Source organism: Pithys albifrons, chromosome 16 (genome assembly GCF_047495875.1).
Source record: "Pithys albifrons albifrons isolate INPA30051 chromosome 16, PitAlb_v1, whole genome shotgun sequence".
Taxonomy (NCBI): domain Eukaryota; kingdom Metazoa; phylum Chordata; class Aves; order Passeriformes; family Thamnophilidae; genus Pithys; species Pithys albifrons.
In genome coordinates, this window is record NC_092473.1 from 1,866,844 (window position 1) to 1,881,640 (window position 14,797).

At 54.2% G+C, this 14,797-nt stretch overlaps 1 protein-coding gene across 1 annotated transcript; it reads left to right on the forward strand.

Moving 5' to 3' along the window:
- The first annotated feature begins 298 nt into the window (after nt 1–298).
- On the forward strand, nt 299–12,285 carry ATP6V0C (ATPase H+ transporting V0 subunit c). The gene is made up of 3 exons (XM_071571268.1): nt 299–675; nt 9,907–10,090; nt 11,443–12,285. The coding sequence occupies exons 1-3, from the start codon at nt 600–602 to the stop codon at nt 11,645–11,647; spliced, it is 465 nt and encodes a 154-aa protein (XP_071427369.1). The 5' UTR covers nt 299–599; the 3' UTR covers nt 11,648–12,285.
- The last annotated feature ends 2,512 nt before the right edge of the window (nt 12,286–14,797 follow it).

Consider the following 14,797-nt stretch of genomic DNA (forward strand, 5'->3'; position numbering starts at 1 on the left):
GAATCACGCTCAGCGGGCCCCGGCAGCCGGGCCGGACGGGCCCACCCTGGCGGCGCGGAGGGGGAGGAGGGCCATGAGGGCAGAGCAGCACGTCCAGCGCGGCCAGGCGCCCGGCCCGCGGCCCGGTGCGCGCAGGGAGCCCCGAGCCTCGCCGGTGCTCGGCGCTGTCCCTGCCGCGGGAACGGGGCTGGGGGTGCGGGGCAGCCGTGAGGCCGAGCGAGCGGCCCCCCCTTCGTGCGCGCGTGGTGCGCGCTGAGGGCGGGGCGGGCGGGGGCGGTGGGCGCGGTCACGTGACGGGCGGGCCGCCGCCATTTTGTCCTGCGGAGGCCGCTATTTAGGGCGCAGCGCCCGCGCCGCCGCCACTGCCGCCGGGACGGAGCTGCCACCCGGCCCGCCACCGCCCCGCACCCAAACCGGCTCCCTCCTGCCCTCCCCGCACACACACACGCACCCGCCCGCGCCCGCCGCGCCTCCGCCATTTTGTGGCCGAGCGCTGCCCGCCGAGGACCGGCGCCGCGGCGGAGCCTCCCGCCTTCCCCCTCCCGCCCTCTCACAGTCCCGCTCCAGCGGCGCCTCGGTCCGGCCCGGCCCACGCAGCCATGTCCTCCGGCGCCAGCCCCGAGTACGCCTCCTTCTTCGCCGTGATGGGCGCCTCGGCCGCCATGGTCTTCAGCGGTGAGCACCGACCGGCACCGGAGGGGCCGGGGAGAGGGTGGCGGGGGCGAGTCCCCGTCCCGCGGTGTGCCCTGCCCGGCGGGGCGCAGGGTGGGGGGTCCTGCGGGCCCGGCGGCCGCCGCTCCCCTCCCCCCGCTCCATCCGGGCTCCCGGGGGCGGCGGAGGGTCCGCCGGTGACGTCACCGCCGGCGGAGCCCCCGGGGCCACGTGACTGCGGCGGCGCCGCCCGGCACCCCCCCCCCCCCATCACCGGGCCGGACCCTCCGCCCTCCCACCACCCCCGGGGATCTCACCGGGCCGGACCCTCCCCCCTTCCCGCCCATCCCGGGGGGTCTCACCGGGCCGGACCCTCCCCCCCAAGCCCCGGGGCTCTCACCGGGCCGCCCCCACCCCGCTGCGAGCGGGACACGGGCGGCTTTCAGCCATCTCCCGGTAACGCCACACCGGGTTTTAGCGGGGCCGAACCGAAAGGTGCGAGCACTCCCGGGGATGCCGGGCCGTGCCGGGGGCTCCCGGGGATGCGGGGCCGAACCGAAGGGTGCGGGGGATGCCGGGCCGGCGGTGCCGCCGTGCCGGGGGATGCCGGCCCAGCCCGCTCCGTGCCCGGCCCTCTGCGGCGAGCACAGTGCGGTGTAAATTGGGTCATGCTGCGGCACCGCTCCGCCTGCCCGAGCAGCGCCCGCGGAGGCACCGGCGGGGCTGCCTCGAACCCAGAGACCCCCCTGCGGTGCTGCCCCCTCTCCGAGCCTGCCAACCCCCCCAGAGCGTCACTGCTGGGCCTGGTGGGTGCAGACCTGCCGTTACATCTGGGATGTAACACAGCAAAGGCTGTTTGTTTCCAAAATGCAAGTGTTACAGTAACTGGGAATAAAAGAACTGGGAGTCGGTCTGGTTTTTTCTTCTGAAGTCTTAGCCAGTGTCTCCACAGCCATGAGCGAGTTGTCTGGTCTTCGTCTGCCACCTCACTTGGCTCCCAGTTGGGCAGTCCAGCCCCTCCAGTATTGAATTGGCTGTAGCTCGAGCTGTGTGGAGCGTCTGAGATGGTGGCTGGTTGTGCAGGACAGATTTGGGGAAGCTGCTCTTGGTTCATGAATGTCGTATATTAAACTGTGCAGACAGCCAAGGAGACAGTGGATTAAAACTAGGAAGCTGTCTGGCCATGCTGGTGTGGGCACCATGGGCTGGTGTTTCACACCACCCACATTCATGGCTTTAGTGTTGGCTAAAACAAAAGCTTGGCTGGCTGTGTTTAGTCTTGCTCAGTCTGTACCTGCTGGGGGGATGCCCGTGCTGAGGCCACCTTGGAACTCAGTCATTGTACTCACACTTGACAAGTGAGGGTTTCCTGAAAACTCAGTGGTTGAAATGCCACAGGAGCCAGTGCTGGGACTGCTGACCTACCTGCCTCTTGCCTCATGGAATCATAGACTCAATTGGGTTGGAAAAGACCTCCAAGATCATCAAGTCCAACCCTTGGGCCAACTCCAGTCCCTTTACCAGATCATGGCACTCAGTGCCACGGCCAAGCTCAGTTGAAAAACCTCCAGGGATGGGGAATCCACCCCCTCTCTGGGCAGCCCATTCCAATACCTGAGCACTCTCTCTGCAAAGAATTTCTTTCTGATCTCCAACTTCAATTTCCCCTGGCAGAGCTTGAGCCCATCGTGCCCCCTTGTCCTATTGCTGAGTGCCTGGGAGAAGAGACCAACCCCCACCTGGCCAGAACTTCCCTTCAGGGAGTTCTAGACAGTGCTGAGGTCACCTCTGAGCCTCCTCTTCTCCAGGCTGAACACCCCCAGCTCCCTCAGCCTCTCCCCACAGCACTTGTGCTCCAGTCCCTTCTCCAGCCTTGTTGCTCTTCTCAGTTGGATTGGAAGAAACCTCCGAGATCATCAAGTCCAAACCTTGATCCGACCCCACTCCGTGCCCTGGGCTGGTGGTCACAGTAGGGTCGGATTAAGACATGGTGGATTCTCTGTCCCTGGAGGTGTTAAGAGGAGACTCAGTGCCACATCCAGTCCCTTCTCCAGCCTCGTTCCTCTCCTCTGACATAATAGAAGAGGAATCTAAGACATAGTCACTTGTTGGGCAAAAGTAGTCAGCAGTTCACAGCCTTTTGTGAAATGGTCTTAAATACTGAGCTTCCTTTGCAAGGAAGGGGACCCTGGGTTCCTCTTGCAGAGTGGATCTGGGAAGCAGAGGAACATGGCTGTGTGGCTTTGGACAGCTGGCTGTGGCATGGGAGCTGCTCCATCAGGAACAGCAGTGGGAGCCAGGCTGGAGTTGGTGCTTCAGCACAATTCACTGAGGTGTGTCTGAAGCAGCAGTGGAGCCTTCCCTGGAAGCTGCATGGCTGACAGTGTGATGCTGTGGGATTGCAGGGGGAGGTTTGAGTGGGGTGATGATGCACAGTCAGGGCTTAAGCTGTAATGAAGCCTTGGTATCTGTCATGTCACTGCTGGTGTGTGATGGTGCTTGATGCAGGATCTGTGTCAGCTGCTCCTGCATCCATGAGATTAGAGCTCTCCCGTCCTCAGTGGAGCTGTAATTCCAGCAGGTCTCAGCCGTGCAGGTGTTCCTGCCAGGGCCTCTGATGGGTTCAGGTGCTGACAGCAGGTTATAGGTGCTGCTCAGAGAAATTATGTCTTGGATGTGGGGACGTAGTGAAGTAGTTTGGATTTTTAAGGCAATATGGCAGAGGTGTCAATATAGATAAACTAAAACTTGCAGTGTCATGTGGCTTTGTAATGGGAACATGGCATGTTCTGGTATTAATTGTATTTTGTCAAAAACCCCACCCTGATTTAGAAGAAAGGAGCTAAGTCTGGACAAGCAGGGTTAAACTCTCTAAAATTGTCCTGGATCAGTTTTAATTAGTGCAGTGATCATGTCTGACTCATGCTGTATCTAAAGATCACATTCTTGTGGAGCTTGTAGTTCTGAGACCTGTTTGTAGTAAACATGCTCAGGTTCTGTACTGTCCAGGCTGGTTTGATGTGAAAACAAGTGACTTTGTGCAGTGCTGTGTGACCTGTGATCGTTACCTGCTGATGGTAAATAGCAGAACTTGTTCTGGTCAGTGAGAGACAAGAGCAGGCTGCTGTGACCTTGGCCATCTTCAAGCCTGTCTGGTTATTTGCAGATTACAACTCATTGCTGCAGTTCCTTATTTCCCATGTGTAAAATGTGGTGGCTCAGGGTCAGGTGCTGTTGAGTGATTAAATTATTGTGGCTTTTCCATGTGACTTGAGCTCCAGAACAGACAAGTGTGGTGCTGGGCAAAGCTGGCTGGTCCTGGGTGTGCTGGTGCTCTGTGGAAAGCCTGGTGTGCCCACTGTGCCCTGCCTGGTGTGGGGAGGATTGTCCTTAGACCTGCCCTCCAGTTGGGCATTCAGTGCCTTCAGGAGCTGCTGCTCTGCCGAGCTGCTGAAACATTCCTCATGAAGGGAGCTCTAGCCAGCAGTGTTAAATTAGCCCTGTGTCTTCTCGGTGTTGCTACAGAGCTAATGAAAGAGTATTTCTCTTTTAAACTGGGGCTGCAGATATTGTAGCAGTTGGTTGGCTCTTAAGGGACCTCCATGGTGGAGCTGCTGGCTCAGAACATGTCGCTTGGTGCATCTGCCAGCCCTGCACAGGCTGATTCCTGAAGGCACCGTGACTATAAACAACTTGCAGCCTTGAAGGCAAATGGCACCTGTGCTTCCTGAAATACTGGCTGAGAGCTGGGGGGTGGAACAGGAGAGCTGCTTGCTGCTCAGTGAGGAGCTGGGCACCTCATTCTGAGAGGAGCTTGGGGGAAATGAAATGGCAGAGCAGCACCTCAAAGGCCCTGTGGTGTGGGCAGTGGGGGAGCTCCCAGGCTGTCTGCAGCACAGATTAGCCTAAGCCTTCCTCCCTCACAGCAGGTGAAGCACTGGATGTCAGACCTACGTGCTGTGACAGAAGTGAGGTGGGCAGTGCTTCTGCTGCTTGAGATGGAGGGAAGGCATCTCAGCAAGGGCATCGTTTCTTCTCTGGCAATGCCAGTCTGAAACATCTGAAAATGAGATGGAGCATCAGTATGAACCATTGGCTGTGAGAACGTGGCCCAGGCAGTTATGCTGCAGTTTGTACTGTGGCTTCCTGATGGATCTCTGAATCACCATGGAGTCTCTGCAGAGCTTCCAGGTGCTTTCCCTTCTGGTGGGAACATTGGGAGCAGCAGTGGACATGGATGCCAGCTGCCTCAGGACAGGTTTTCTCCCTAAAACTGGCCTCTTCCATCTCTCTGGTTGCACTCAGAGGTTGCAGGCTGAGCAGTGTCCCAGGCAGGCCAGGCTGCTGGGTGCTGCTTGAACCAGTGCTGTACAGCAGTGTGTGCTTCTCACCAGTGAGCCATAACTGGCTAAACTCACTTCCTTCAGCCTGAACCCTGTACTGAGCATGAGGCTCAGGCTGCTCTGGCCACAGGAGTGTCTGCTGGATGTGGGCGGGTGACCTGGGCTTTCCCACACTGCAGAGATGGGGCTGTGGGTGCTGTGAGCTGCCCTGGGACCTGCTTGGTGGAAAGGGGTCCTGTACCAAACTACTCTGCCAGTCAGTACCTGGAGAGTGCTCATCACCCAGTTTGTGAAATGGGTTGTCTTGAAGGTTGCAGGGAGGAGCTTGTATGATGATAAAAATGAGTAACAAGTGGCTGGAGAGACTTTGCTGCTTGCAGAAGGGCAAGACTCTGCACCATGGTGTTAGTGCCAGCCTTACCATAGTTAAAAAATCAAAAGACTCCATGTGCTGTCAGACAGTCCAGAGTGCCAATTGCAGCAGTGCCAGCTCTTGGACAGCAGACTGGTGGCTCCTCTTTGCCTTGGGCTGCTTTTATTGTGACAGCTTCTCGAGGAGCTGGTGGACTTCTAAGTTCTCAGATGTACTGACCCAAAAGGCCTGCCAGCCTTGCAGGATTTTTGCTAATACTGTCAGCTGACAGTGCCAGGCTTGGTGGGAATCCCCACACCCTTTCATTACGTTAGGGAAGAACAAAAAGCTGTCCCTAATCCTGTAACAGGTGACTCACTGAAGGTCTTAAGAGTCTCCACCTTCTTGTAGGACAGCTTCTCTATTCACCCCTGTGGGGAACTGGCCTCAGCCAGTGGGATGGGGACTTGCACAGGCTCCAGGTACAGTTCCCCTGCTTGCTCTGTAGAGATGCACCTGGCAGAGCAACAGGGTTTTTCCAAGGCACCTGTGGAGTATCTATTACTGTAACCTGAGGTGGAGCTGTGTCAAATGGGGGGCAGGGAAAACCAGTGGGAAGCAGCCTATTTCTGTGGAAGTGCCCAGGTTTCTGGCATGGCAAAGCAAGGACTGTACTTGACCTGGATTTCACCTCTAACGGTTCTCCAGAACAATGTGCTGGAGTGTGGACGGGTGTTGGTGAACTGGTGCCTGTCTGTTCCCTGGGAGGCTCCAGAGGGCAGCCCACTGGGGAGTGATGAGCTGAAGAAGGCTCCAGGTGTAAGTGCTCATCCCAGGTGGTCTTGGTCGGAAATCTGACTTGTGTTACTGCCTCACTTCCTAATGCAGGGGAATTCTGCAGGTTAGTGTTCTGGACATGTGTCACATGTGCAGTGTGGAAACCTTCTCCATGGTGGGACACCAAAGGAATCCCTGGCTCTGAATGGACCAGATCCTGCTGGAGTGTGGCTGGTTCTGAGCCTCCGTTCCTGGGCTGATCTTGTCTGAATGTATCCACTGGTGAAACTGGATCTCTGCTACTGGATCTCCCTGACTGGAAGGCTCCCCAGAGCCTCTTCCTGTCCCAGGGGACTGTCACATGGGGACACTTGGCCTGACTCACCTGCAAGGTTACTTTTCCCAGTGTGTGACCTGAGCTGTCCCTCAGCTGCAAAAGGCTGATTCTGATGCTGGGACTGGCACTTGATGTGAAGAACAAGCTGCTCCAGTGCTGATTGAGTGTTGGAGGCAGAGCCCTACTGGAAGTCCTGGCAGTGGCAAGACCATGACTAGTCCTCAGTCTTTGACACTGCAGTCTACATGGCAAGGGACTTTCTACTTCCTCCTTGACCCTGGAGCTGCACAGCCTCACTCCCTCTGCCACCACTTTGGGCTATGAAGCCACAGCTGTGCTGAGGTGCCAGGCAGCATCTCCCCAGCCCTGAGGGAGGGTGAGTTGCCCCCAGGAACAGTACTAAGTCAGGTCTGGCTTGTGAGTTCAAGGAATAACTCAGGGTATTTCAAAATGCTGTTAACTTCTGAAACAGGGTTACTGGGAGTAAGTCTTGAATGGTGTGTAAAGCAACTTCTGTGTTGTACCACCACTGAACTTCTAAATGGCACAGTGTCTGGTTAGAGACCAGCATGGATTCCCTCTCTGGTGAGCTAAGGTAGGCAGGTAGATGTTCTGACAGTTCTCTGGCAGCTCTACCCTTTAAAGGTGGTGTTGGAGCTGGATGGTGTGTATGGGACAGCTTAGGGAGCTGCATAGTCTGCCACAGAACGTGGAGTCCAGGTGTGTAGCAGTGGTACAGCTCTTGTCCCATTTCCATGGCCTGCCACAGATCTCCTCAAACCCTGCCCACAGATGTTGGAAAACGTGTCCTCCCAGAGCATCAGGGATATTTAAATGTACCCTATGAAGCACATGAGCTTCAGATGTTCAGAGCTGCCACAGGGTACAACTGAAGGTGTGCATGAACATTGTCCTGAGTGCCCATAGCCCAGAACTGGGGCTGTGCCACTGGAGGCTGGGTCAGACTGGGAAGCAGGGGCTGCCTTTGCCACCTGGGCTGTAACACTGAGATACTGCCAGAGGTGCAAGGAGAACTTGTCAGGGTGGTGAAGGGCAGGTAAAGCTGCCTTGTCAGACCAGCAGGCTGGAGGTGCCTGTTGGTCAGGGTGCTGGTGAGGCTTCCTCGGGAGCAGGTGTACCAACCCAGCTCCGTGTGTGCCACTGGTGACTGTCCCAGCTTCAGTGACACCTGTTATGTGAAAACTGGCACACATGGCTTTCTCTGTAACTGTCTAGACCAAGTTCAAGGCATAAGGTCCTGCCTGTTCCTGGGGTTTTAACTGGGAACTGACAAGCTCCTGTTGCTCTGCCCTTCCACAAAGCTTGGTCAGGCTGACTTTCTGTAAATGGGGTTACAAAATCACCTTCTGTAATCCATCACTGCATTCATTGCAACACCTTGGAGTGGCTTCAGGCTTGGAGGAAGTAATGGCTTTTCCAATTTTAAATGAAGTTCCCTCATGAGCCTCTACTTTGCTGGAGAGGTTTGTAAATGATTACAGAGAGGGGAAGTGGCTTCTGCAAAATGCTGTGGCCAGGGGAGATAGTGGAACCAGGATCCAGCTTCATCCAGCAGAAAGGGTTCCTAATTCAAGAGAGTGATTTCTTTCTAGACTTCCTAAGGGCCAGACCTTAAACAGAGCCACCACTGAAATGGCTGGTTAAATCCATGTGATGGTTCCCAGGCTCAGCTTATGTTTGCAGGTAAAACCTGCTCCTGGCTCAGGCTTTCTAAGCTGAGTTCAAGTTCTGAATTGCCCTCAGCAGCCCCTGACAAGTCAAAGTTCAAGAGCTTTGCTAGTACAGAACAAATTAATATTTGATAACGAGGCTTTCCCTTCAGGTTTTTGAAACTAAAACTCAGCTTCCTTCTGAGGATGAACTTTATGTTATGAATGGTGTGGAGATTCAGTGCCAAGCAGGAGGGTGACTTCTCAGAGACAAAATTTATGGGAAGGCTGAGCAGGAGAGCACATATATCCAAATACCTCCCAGCAACTCTGGGACAAGATGCACCACTTGGATGCTGGTGTAAGGCAGCTACAGATCTTTGTAGAGAAATCAGCTCTCCCTTGGAGAAACCTTAGGTTTTATATGGCAGGAGCAAACTCGACTAGTGAGTCTCAGAACAGTATGAAGATTTTAAATCCCGATGGTTTAAAGACTCTACAGGAGCCTCTTAGAGAAGGCAAGAGTGTTATGTTGCTAAATAGGACTGTTAATTCTGACTGGTGTCAGAAAATGAGAGCGTCTCCCCTTCCAGTGCCCTGCCCTGCTGCTCCAGGGCCTTGCTCCTGGCTGGCAGCTGAGCTGCATTGCTGTCCCCGGGGTGATGGTGAGTGCAGTCTGAGGTTACAGAGTTCCCAGGGTACTCCCCAGTAGGGCTGGAAGGAAAGAGGTCTTTTCAAGTACTGCAGAATCAAGGAATGAGGTATTCATGGAAGCTTTTGTGAGACTCAGACAAAGCTTTTAAGGCAGAAGTTAGTTTTCGGAGTAGTGCAGGTGCAGGTGATAAGCCCGTGCTCTGCTTTGGATCCTGTGTGGGTCTCTACATGCTCAGGTGTTGGGACAGGTGATGAAGAAACCTTTGGGGTAAGGTGGTTGTGGTCTTCTATAACCCACAAACCAAACTGTACTTTGTGGTTCCAGTGGTTGGATTGACAAGTGTTTGGACCTGAATCCTTCACAGGTGAGGTTCTGGCTGAGGGCACCTTTCTCCAAGCAATGACATGGAGCAGCAGTGGTTTAGTTTGTTGCTTATCTCAGTGTGTCTGAGGAAGCTGCAGTGGCACATTTAACCCCAAGGCTGAAGTGTAGGCAAAGGGATTCTGGGGGAGAAGAGGCCCCATGACTGACATTAGCTCAGCTGGTTAAAACTTGGCTGTAATAATGCCAAGGTCATGGGTTCAATCCCCTGTGTGGGCCATTGACTGAAGAGCTGGACTTGATGATCCTTGTGGGTCCCTTGCAGCTCAGAATAGTCTGGGATTCTGTGATGAAGGTGACTTGTGCATCTGAACTCAGCTCAGGTGTGTCAGAGCTCTGCAAAGCCCAGCTCTGAGCTGTGTTCTGCTGGGACAGACAGCTCTGCTTGGCTGAGCCTTGCAGTGTAGAGCCTGGGAGGGCACAGTGAGTGACTTTGGACCTTGGGGTTTGGTCCCTCAGCAGGGATGTCTGACTGCTGGGGGTGTGCCCTGCTGTGGAGCTGGCCTGGAAAGGCTGCTCAGTTATCAGTAGTGTTTGAACAGCACCTTCTTGGTGCTCTTGCTTTGATCTAGGATAGGTCACTTCCTCATCCCTTAGGCAAGTATTCCTGGCTGTCAAGTGACCGGGGATAATTTTGCACAATCCTTCCTTGTGCTGGCTCAGCTGTTCTCACACCACAGCCTAGTGAAGGAAGTGGTATTTCAGGATGTGCCTAATGCATTTCTTTTTTTCTCTTCCAGCCTTGGGAGCTGCATATGGAACAGCAAAGAGTGGCACAGGTATTGCAGCCATGTCTGTCATGAGGCCTGAGCTGATCATGAAGTCCATCATCCCCGTGGTCATGGCGGGGATTATAGCGATCTATGGCCTCGTAGTGGCAGTGCTCATTGCCAACGCCCTCTCGCCCACCATCACGCTATTCAAGTAAGTTGCTGCACGTGGCACTTCTGTTTCAGGTGGTCCTGCCCCCGTGCTGGTGCCCTGAGTGTGGGTGGGCTTGGCTGGAGGTCCCTGGAGGGGCTGTCCGTGCGCAGTGCTGGGCTCAGGAGCGCGGGCTGCGTTCCAGCTGTGCTGCCTCAGCCCGGAGCGCTCCCGGCACAGTTGGCTGTGCTGGCTGGCACAGATCGATCGGGCTGCAGCTCCTGCCGGGGGCTGAGAGAAGCCACGGACAGGCAGCACTGGAACAGGAGGCAAAGCCTGTGTCACTGTGCCAGACTCCAGACCTGGAGTGCGTAGGCAGGACTGTCCGAGTTCTGCTGTTGCCTGGGAGATGCAAGTGAATAATTAATATTGCTTCTGCTTTATGTGATGGTAAATCAATCCTTCAGCTATACACTGGGCCTTACAGCAGGTACAGTCTGAAACTCAATCTGCTCCTGGCTTCAGAGAGTAGCTGGAACTGGCTTGGTTGAGACTTCTTGGAATAAAATGGTGCTGCTGAGATGTGACAGAGATCTGTGTTGCTGTACATGATGAGCAGTGTGCTTGTCTGAAACAGCAGGTACAAATGCTCCTTTGCAGTTGCCAGGTGGGCAGATACTGATAGAGGGACTGCTCCTCAGGTATCCTACCTGGAAAACCATTCTTGCCCAACTACTGCAGAGCAAGACACCTGATAATGACCTGGATGTGCTGTGGCTGTATGTAAGGTTGCTAAAGATTGGAGATGAGCAGCTGCTATCAGGCCACACAGCACTGTGGGATGGGCATTGCTGGAAGTGTTAGTGCTGCTCTGACAGCACACTGAGCCTGCACTGGCCACAAACAGGCTGATGAGTGGCCATGTGTACTCCAGGCCGAGTAGATTAGCGTGGAGTATGAGTCACACCTGAATAGCAGGTGAAGATCCTCCACTGCTGCCCATTTATAGAATCATAGAATTGATTGGGTTGGAAAAGACCTCCGAGATCATCAAGTCTGACCCTTGGTCCAACTCCAGTCCCTTTACCAGATCATGGCACTCAGTGCCACGGCCAAGCTCAGTTGAAAAACATCCAGGGATGGGGAATCCACCCCCTCTCTGGACAGCCCATTCCAATGCCTGAGCACTCTCTCTGCAAAGAAGTTGTTTCTGCTCTCCAACTTCAATTTCCCCTGGCAGAGCTTGAGCCCATCGTGCCCCCTTGTCCTATTGCTGAGTGCCTTATGAAGTGTCAGAGCAGGGAGTGTCAGGAAGCACCTGCTTTGACAGGCACACCGGGCTTGTTGGAAGAGCCAAGAGCTTACGGCTGCATGTCCTGTTCTTGCCACTGAAAGTGTGCCCCTCTGTCCCACAGGAGCTTCCTTCAGCTGGGTGCTGGCCTGAGCGTGGGCCTCAGTGGGCTGGCTGCTGGCTTTGCCATCGGCATCGTGGGCGATGCGGGTGTCCGGGGAACAGCACAGCAGCCCAGGTTATTTGTGGGCATGATCCTCATCCTGATCTTCGCTGAAGTCTTGGGTCTCTACGGCCTCATCGTTGCCCTTATCCTCTCCACGAAGTAAATGTTGCGGTATGATGTAAAGAGATGTAACAAATCCACCTTTAACAAAACAAAAAAGCTCCAGAATGAAAATGGTCTCTCCAATGTGTACAGTTGTCCCAATTTGGTAGTTGATCTCTTGTAAATGCGCAATGTATGTTAGTGACTCGTCTGTCCTGTGTGTACTTCAATATTAACTTGGATGGGCTGCTCCAAGCCTGCTGCATGGCTTGGGGTGGCCCGTGTGCAATTTTCCACCCATTGCTGTTAGTATTTTATGTATAAATATGAACTAGAAATGTAATTTTTTCTCTTCACTGGATGTTTATTTATAAAAGACTTGACATGTTCATACATCTATGGAGCAAGGATTTTCAATTTCCCATGCTATATATATTAATCTTATATATAGGTAGATTACACTGTGGGGTCAATTGTAAGTGCAGAGAATTCCTTGGATGTAACTTTGATTCTAAAGGTTGCTGTAGTGTCCTGGTATTGGAGTATGAGAATTTCGTGTTTTATTACAGCAATTGTCCGAAACACTCCCGTGTTTCAGTAGTAACTGCGTATGCTCCGGCATCAGAGTCGTGCACCCAGTGTTGGGTTACAAACTTCTACCATGTTTCCAAATAAAACTTCCTCACTACATTGCTGTAACGAGTCCTCTGGCTCTGATTTCAGGCTGTGGCTGCTCCTTTGGGAAGAGGAGGAGGGGTTCCTGGGAGGGGACACAGGTGCCTGGAGTGACTGAACCCTTTAGGAGAGGTGCTGCCAGCACTGCCACTCCTTCCCTTTCTCCTGGGCGGTGCAGTTCCTTTCCCAGCTCCTGCTGTGGGCTGCACTCCTGGTGAGCAGGGATGCAGGGCTGTGTTCACCCTGATCAGCACATCCGGCTCCTGGTAATGCTCTGTCAGAGCCTGCAGGGAGGGTCAGGGTGTGAGGGTGCAGACTCCAGCCTGAGGCAAGGAAAGGAGCTGCCTTGTCCCACCCTCGTGCTGGCCCTGCAGAAGCTGAGCTGGTTGGAAGCTGGCTCTGAGCAGTAATTGCCTCTGAAGTACCTCAACAATAGTCTCATCAACAAAATGGCTTCAGTCAAGAACTTGTATTTTTAACTCAGTCAGGACCATTTGAGTTGGGATGTTCTGCTGCTGCAGCTACGGAGTGCTGGAGCAGCCTTCTCTGTCCTGAGAGTTTGAGTACTGCAAAGCTTCTGTGGGAAATAGGTGTTGGACCCTTCCCCTGGGGAGCACTTCACCCTAATCCCACAGGTACAGCTTGGAGAACAGGCCAAGCTCTACCTTGTTTAAGCCAAAGTGTTCCTATTGCACAGATGCCCAGTGTTGGCAGGGCCTTTGTGGGCAAACTGAGTTGCTGACTGTGGAGGGGTCTCCCACCCTGGGTGGAAATCGAGGTGTGCTGTACATGAGTTTCATCCAGTGAGTGGTGCAAGTACCATGAAGAGCTGTGGCCAGAGCATAAGGAATTCACTGTAGCTTTGGAACTGGGGTGTTCCACAGGGCTGGGAGCACCTCGTGCAGCTTCTGGTTCTCCAAATGGGACCACTCAGGAACCTGGCTCTGAGCCAATCATTCTACTGGGATGTATTTTCACAGACTTTGGTGAAGGTGTAGTGTTAACAGTTGTTGATTAACAATAGTTATTAAGAAATGCATTAACTTATTTGCTAAAGCATTGATCTCTGCAGTCACCTGCCAGCTGCCCAGCTCTGGGGTGGGCTGGGCTGGAGTTGCTTGGGAAGAGCTTTTGCCTCATGGCAGTGTGAGCAGAGATGATGCTGGGGCTGTACCAGAGGCATAAGCTGACCAAAGGAAAATCCTGGATGATGCTGAAGCAGGGCCAGGAATAAGGGGAATTCCCCAGTTGCCATGGTGTTGGTCATTCTTCAGCAAAAGGAGTAGACTCTGAACCTCTGATTTAGGCTTTCCCCAGGAGTCATAAACATTTATGGAATCTGCAGCTTACTTGTGTCTCACTCAGTGCAGTGGGGGCAGTTGTGGGGAGAATCCTGAATCCAGGCCCTCTGGAGAGTGTGCCAGGTACAGCTTTGGTCCTGGTGAGAGGAATTGCATTTGGTTTGTTCAGCAGGACAGGAGAGGGTCCCGGCTGGGGCTGCAAATACGCTTAACTTGTGGGTTTACCTCCTCTAGGGGAGCCTGGTGCCAGTCTCTCTGCCAGCTTAGAAGGACTGGGGTGAGCTGCATTTAGGAGAGCAGCTGAATGCTGGTGGTAGCTCTCACCTCCGAGGGCACCAAGCAATTGAAAGGCCCCGTTGTAGGCTGGTGACACGGTGCAGAGGCAGTTAATGGGCTCAGGAGGGCGATGGGCACTGAGGGAACCAACCTCATGTGGGGACAATCCCTTCAGTGGCATTTTGCTTCATGCCTTTGCCATTCCTATACAAATCCACGCAAGAACAGAGCTGGGGGGAGCATGGGTGGGGAGGATCACTTTGTGCCAAGGACCTGCAAATACACCCGGAATCAAATTAACAGTCTGCACAAACTGCCTTTGCCAGGCATTTTCTGACAGCCTGACAGCGATGCTCTGGATCCTCTGTGATGACTCCCAGCTGAAAACTCGAATTTCAAGTCCTTCCCTGGTGCTATTGCATCAGCAAATTTCTCAAGTGATTCGAGGCATTAATAAAATGAGGGACCTTTTGGGTTTTCGGAATTCCTTCACTGCCAGGAGCAGGGGAGCTCGGAGCACAGAGCCAGGTGGCAGGGAGGGACTCGTGTTTGGTTTGGCCGAGGGGAACGGGCAGCCTCGGAGCCTGGAATGGCTGTGAGGAGGGAGGGAGGGTGGTGTGAGCTGGCACATCCATCGCTCCGTGGTGCTCCGTGCCGGGAGCGCTGCGGAGCGAGTGAGTCAGCCCTGCGGAGGGAGAGCAGAGCGAGGAGGGCTCTGCAGCAGCAGCGACAGCAGCGCAGGGACGGGGCCAGCAGCGCTCGGTGCGGGCTCGGGGCTCCGCTGCCAGCACAGACAATGCCTCCACACAGCCTGCTGACCTTGCTCTTTGTTAACTCTTTCACGCTGAGGTTGCGGTTTTTTGGTGGTGGTTTTTTTTTTCAAAGGCTGCAGATTTTTTTTTCTTTTTTTCCCCCCAATATGTTGGAATCATAGAATGGATTGGGTTGGAAAAGACCTC

Excerpts from the sequence above, each read along its gene's own strand:
- ATP6V0C (XM_071571268.1), top strand. The coding sequence starts at position 600 with ATGTCCTCCGGCGCCAGCCCCGAGTACGCCTCCTTCTTCGCCGTGATG. Across the intron at positions 676-9,906 it reads GGCCGCCATGGTCTTCAGCG|CCTTGGGAGCTGCATATGGA; the intron begins GTGAGCACCGAC and ends TTTCTCTTCCAG. Across the intron at positions 10,091-11,442 it reads CCCACCATCACGCTATTCAA|GAGCTTCCTTCAGCTGGGTG; the intron begins GTAAGTTGCTGC and ends TCTGTCCCACAG.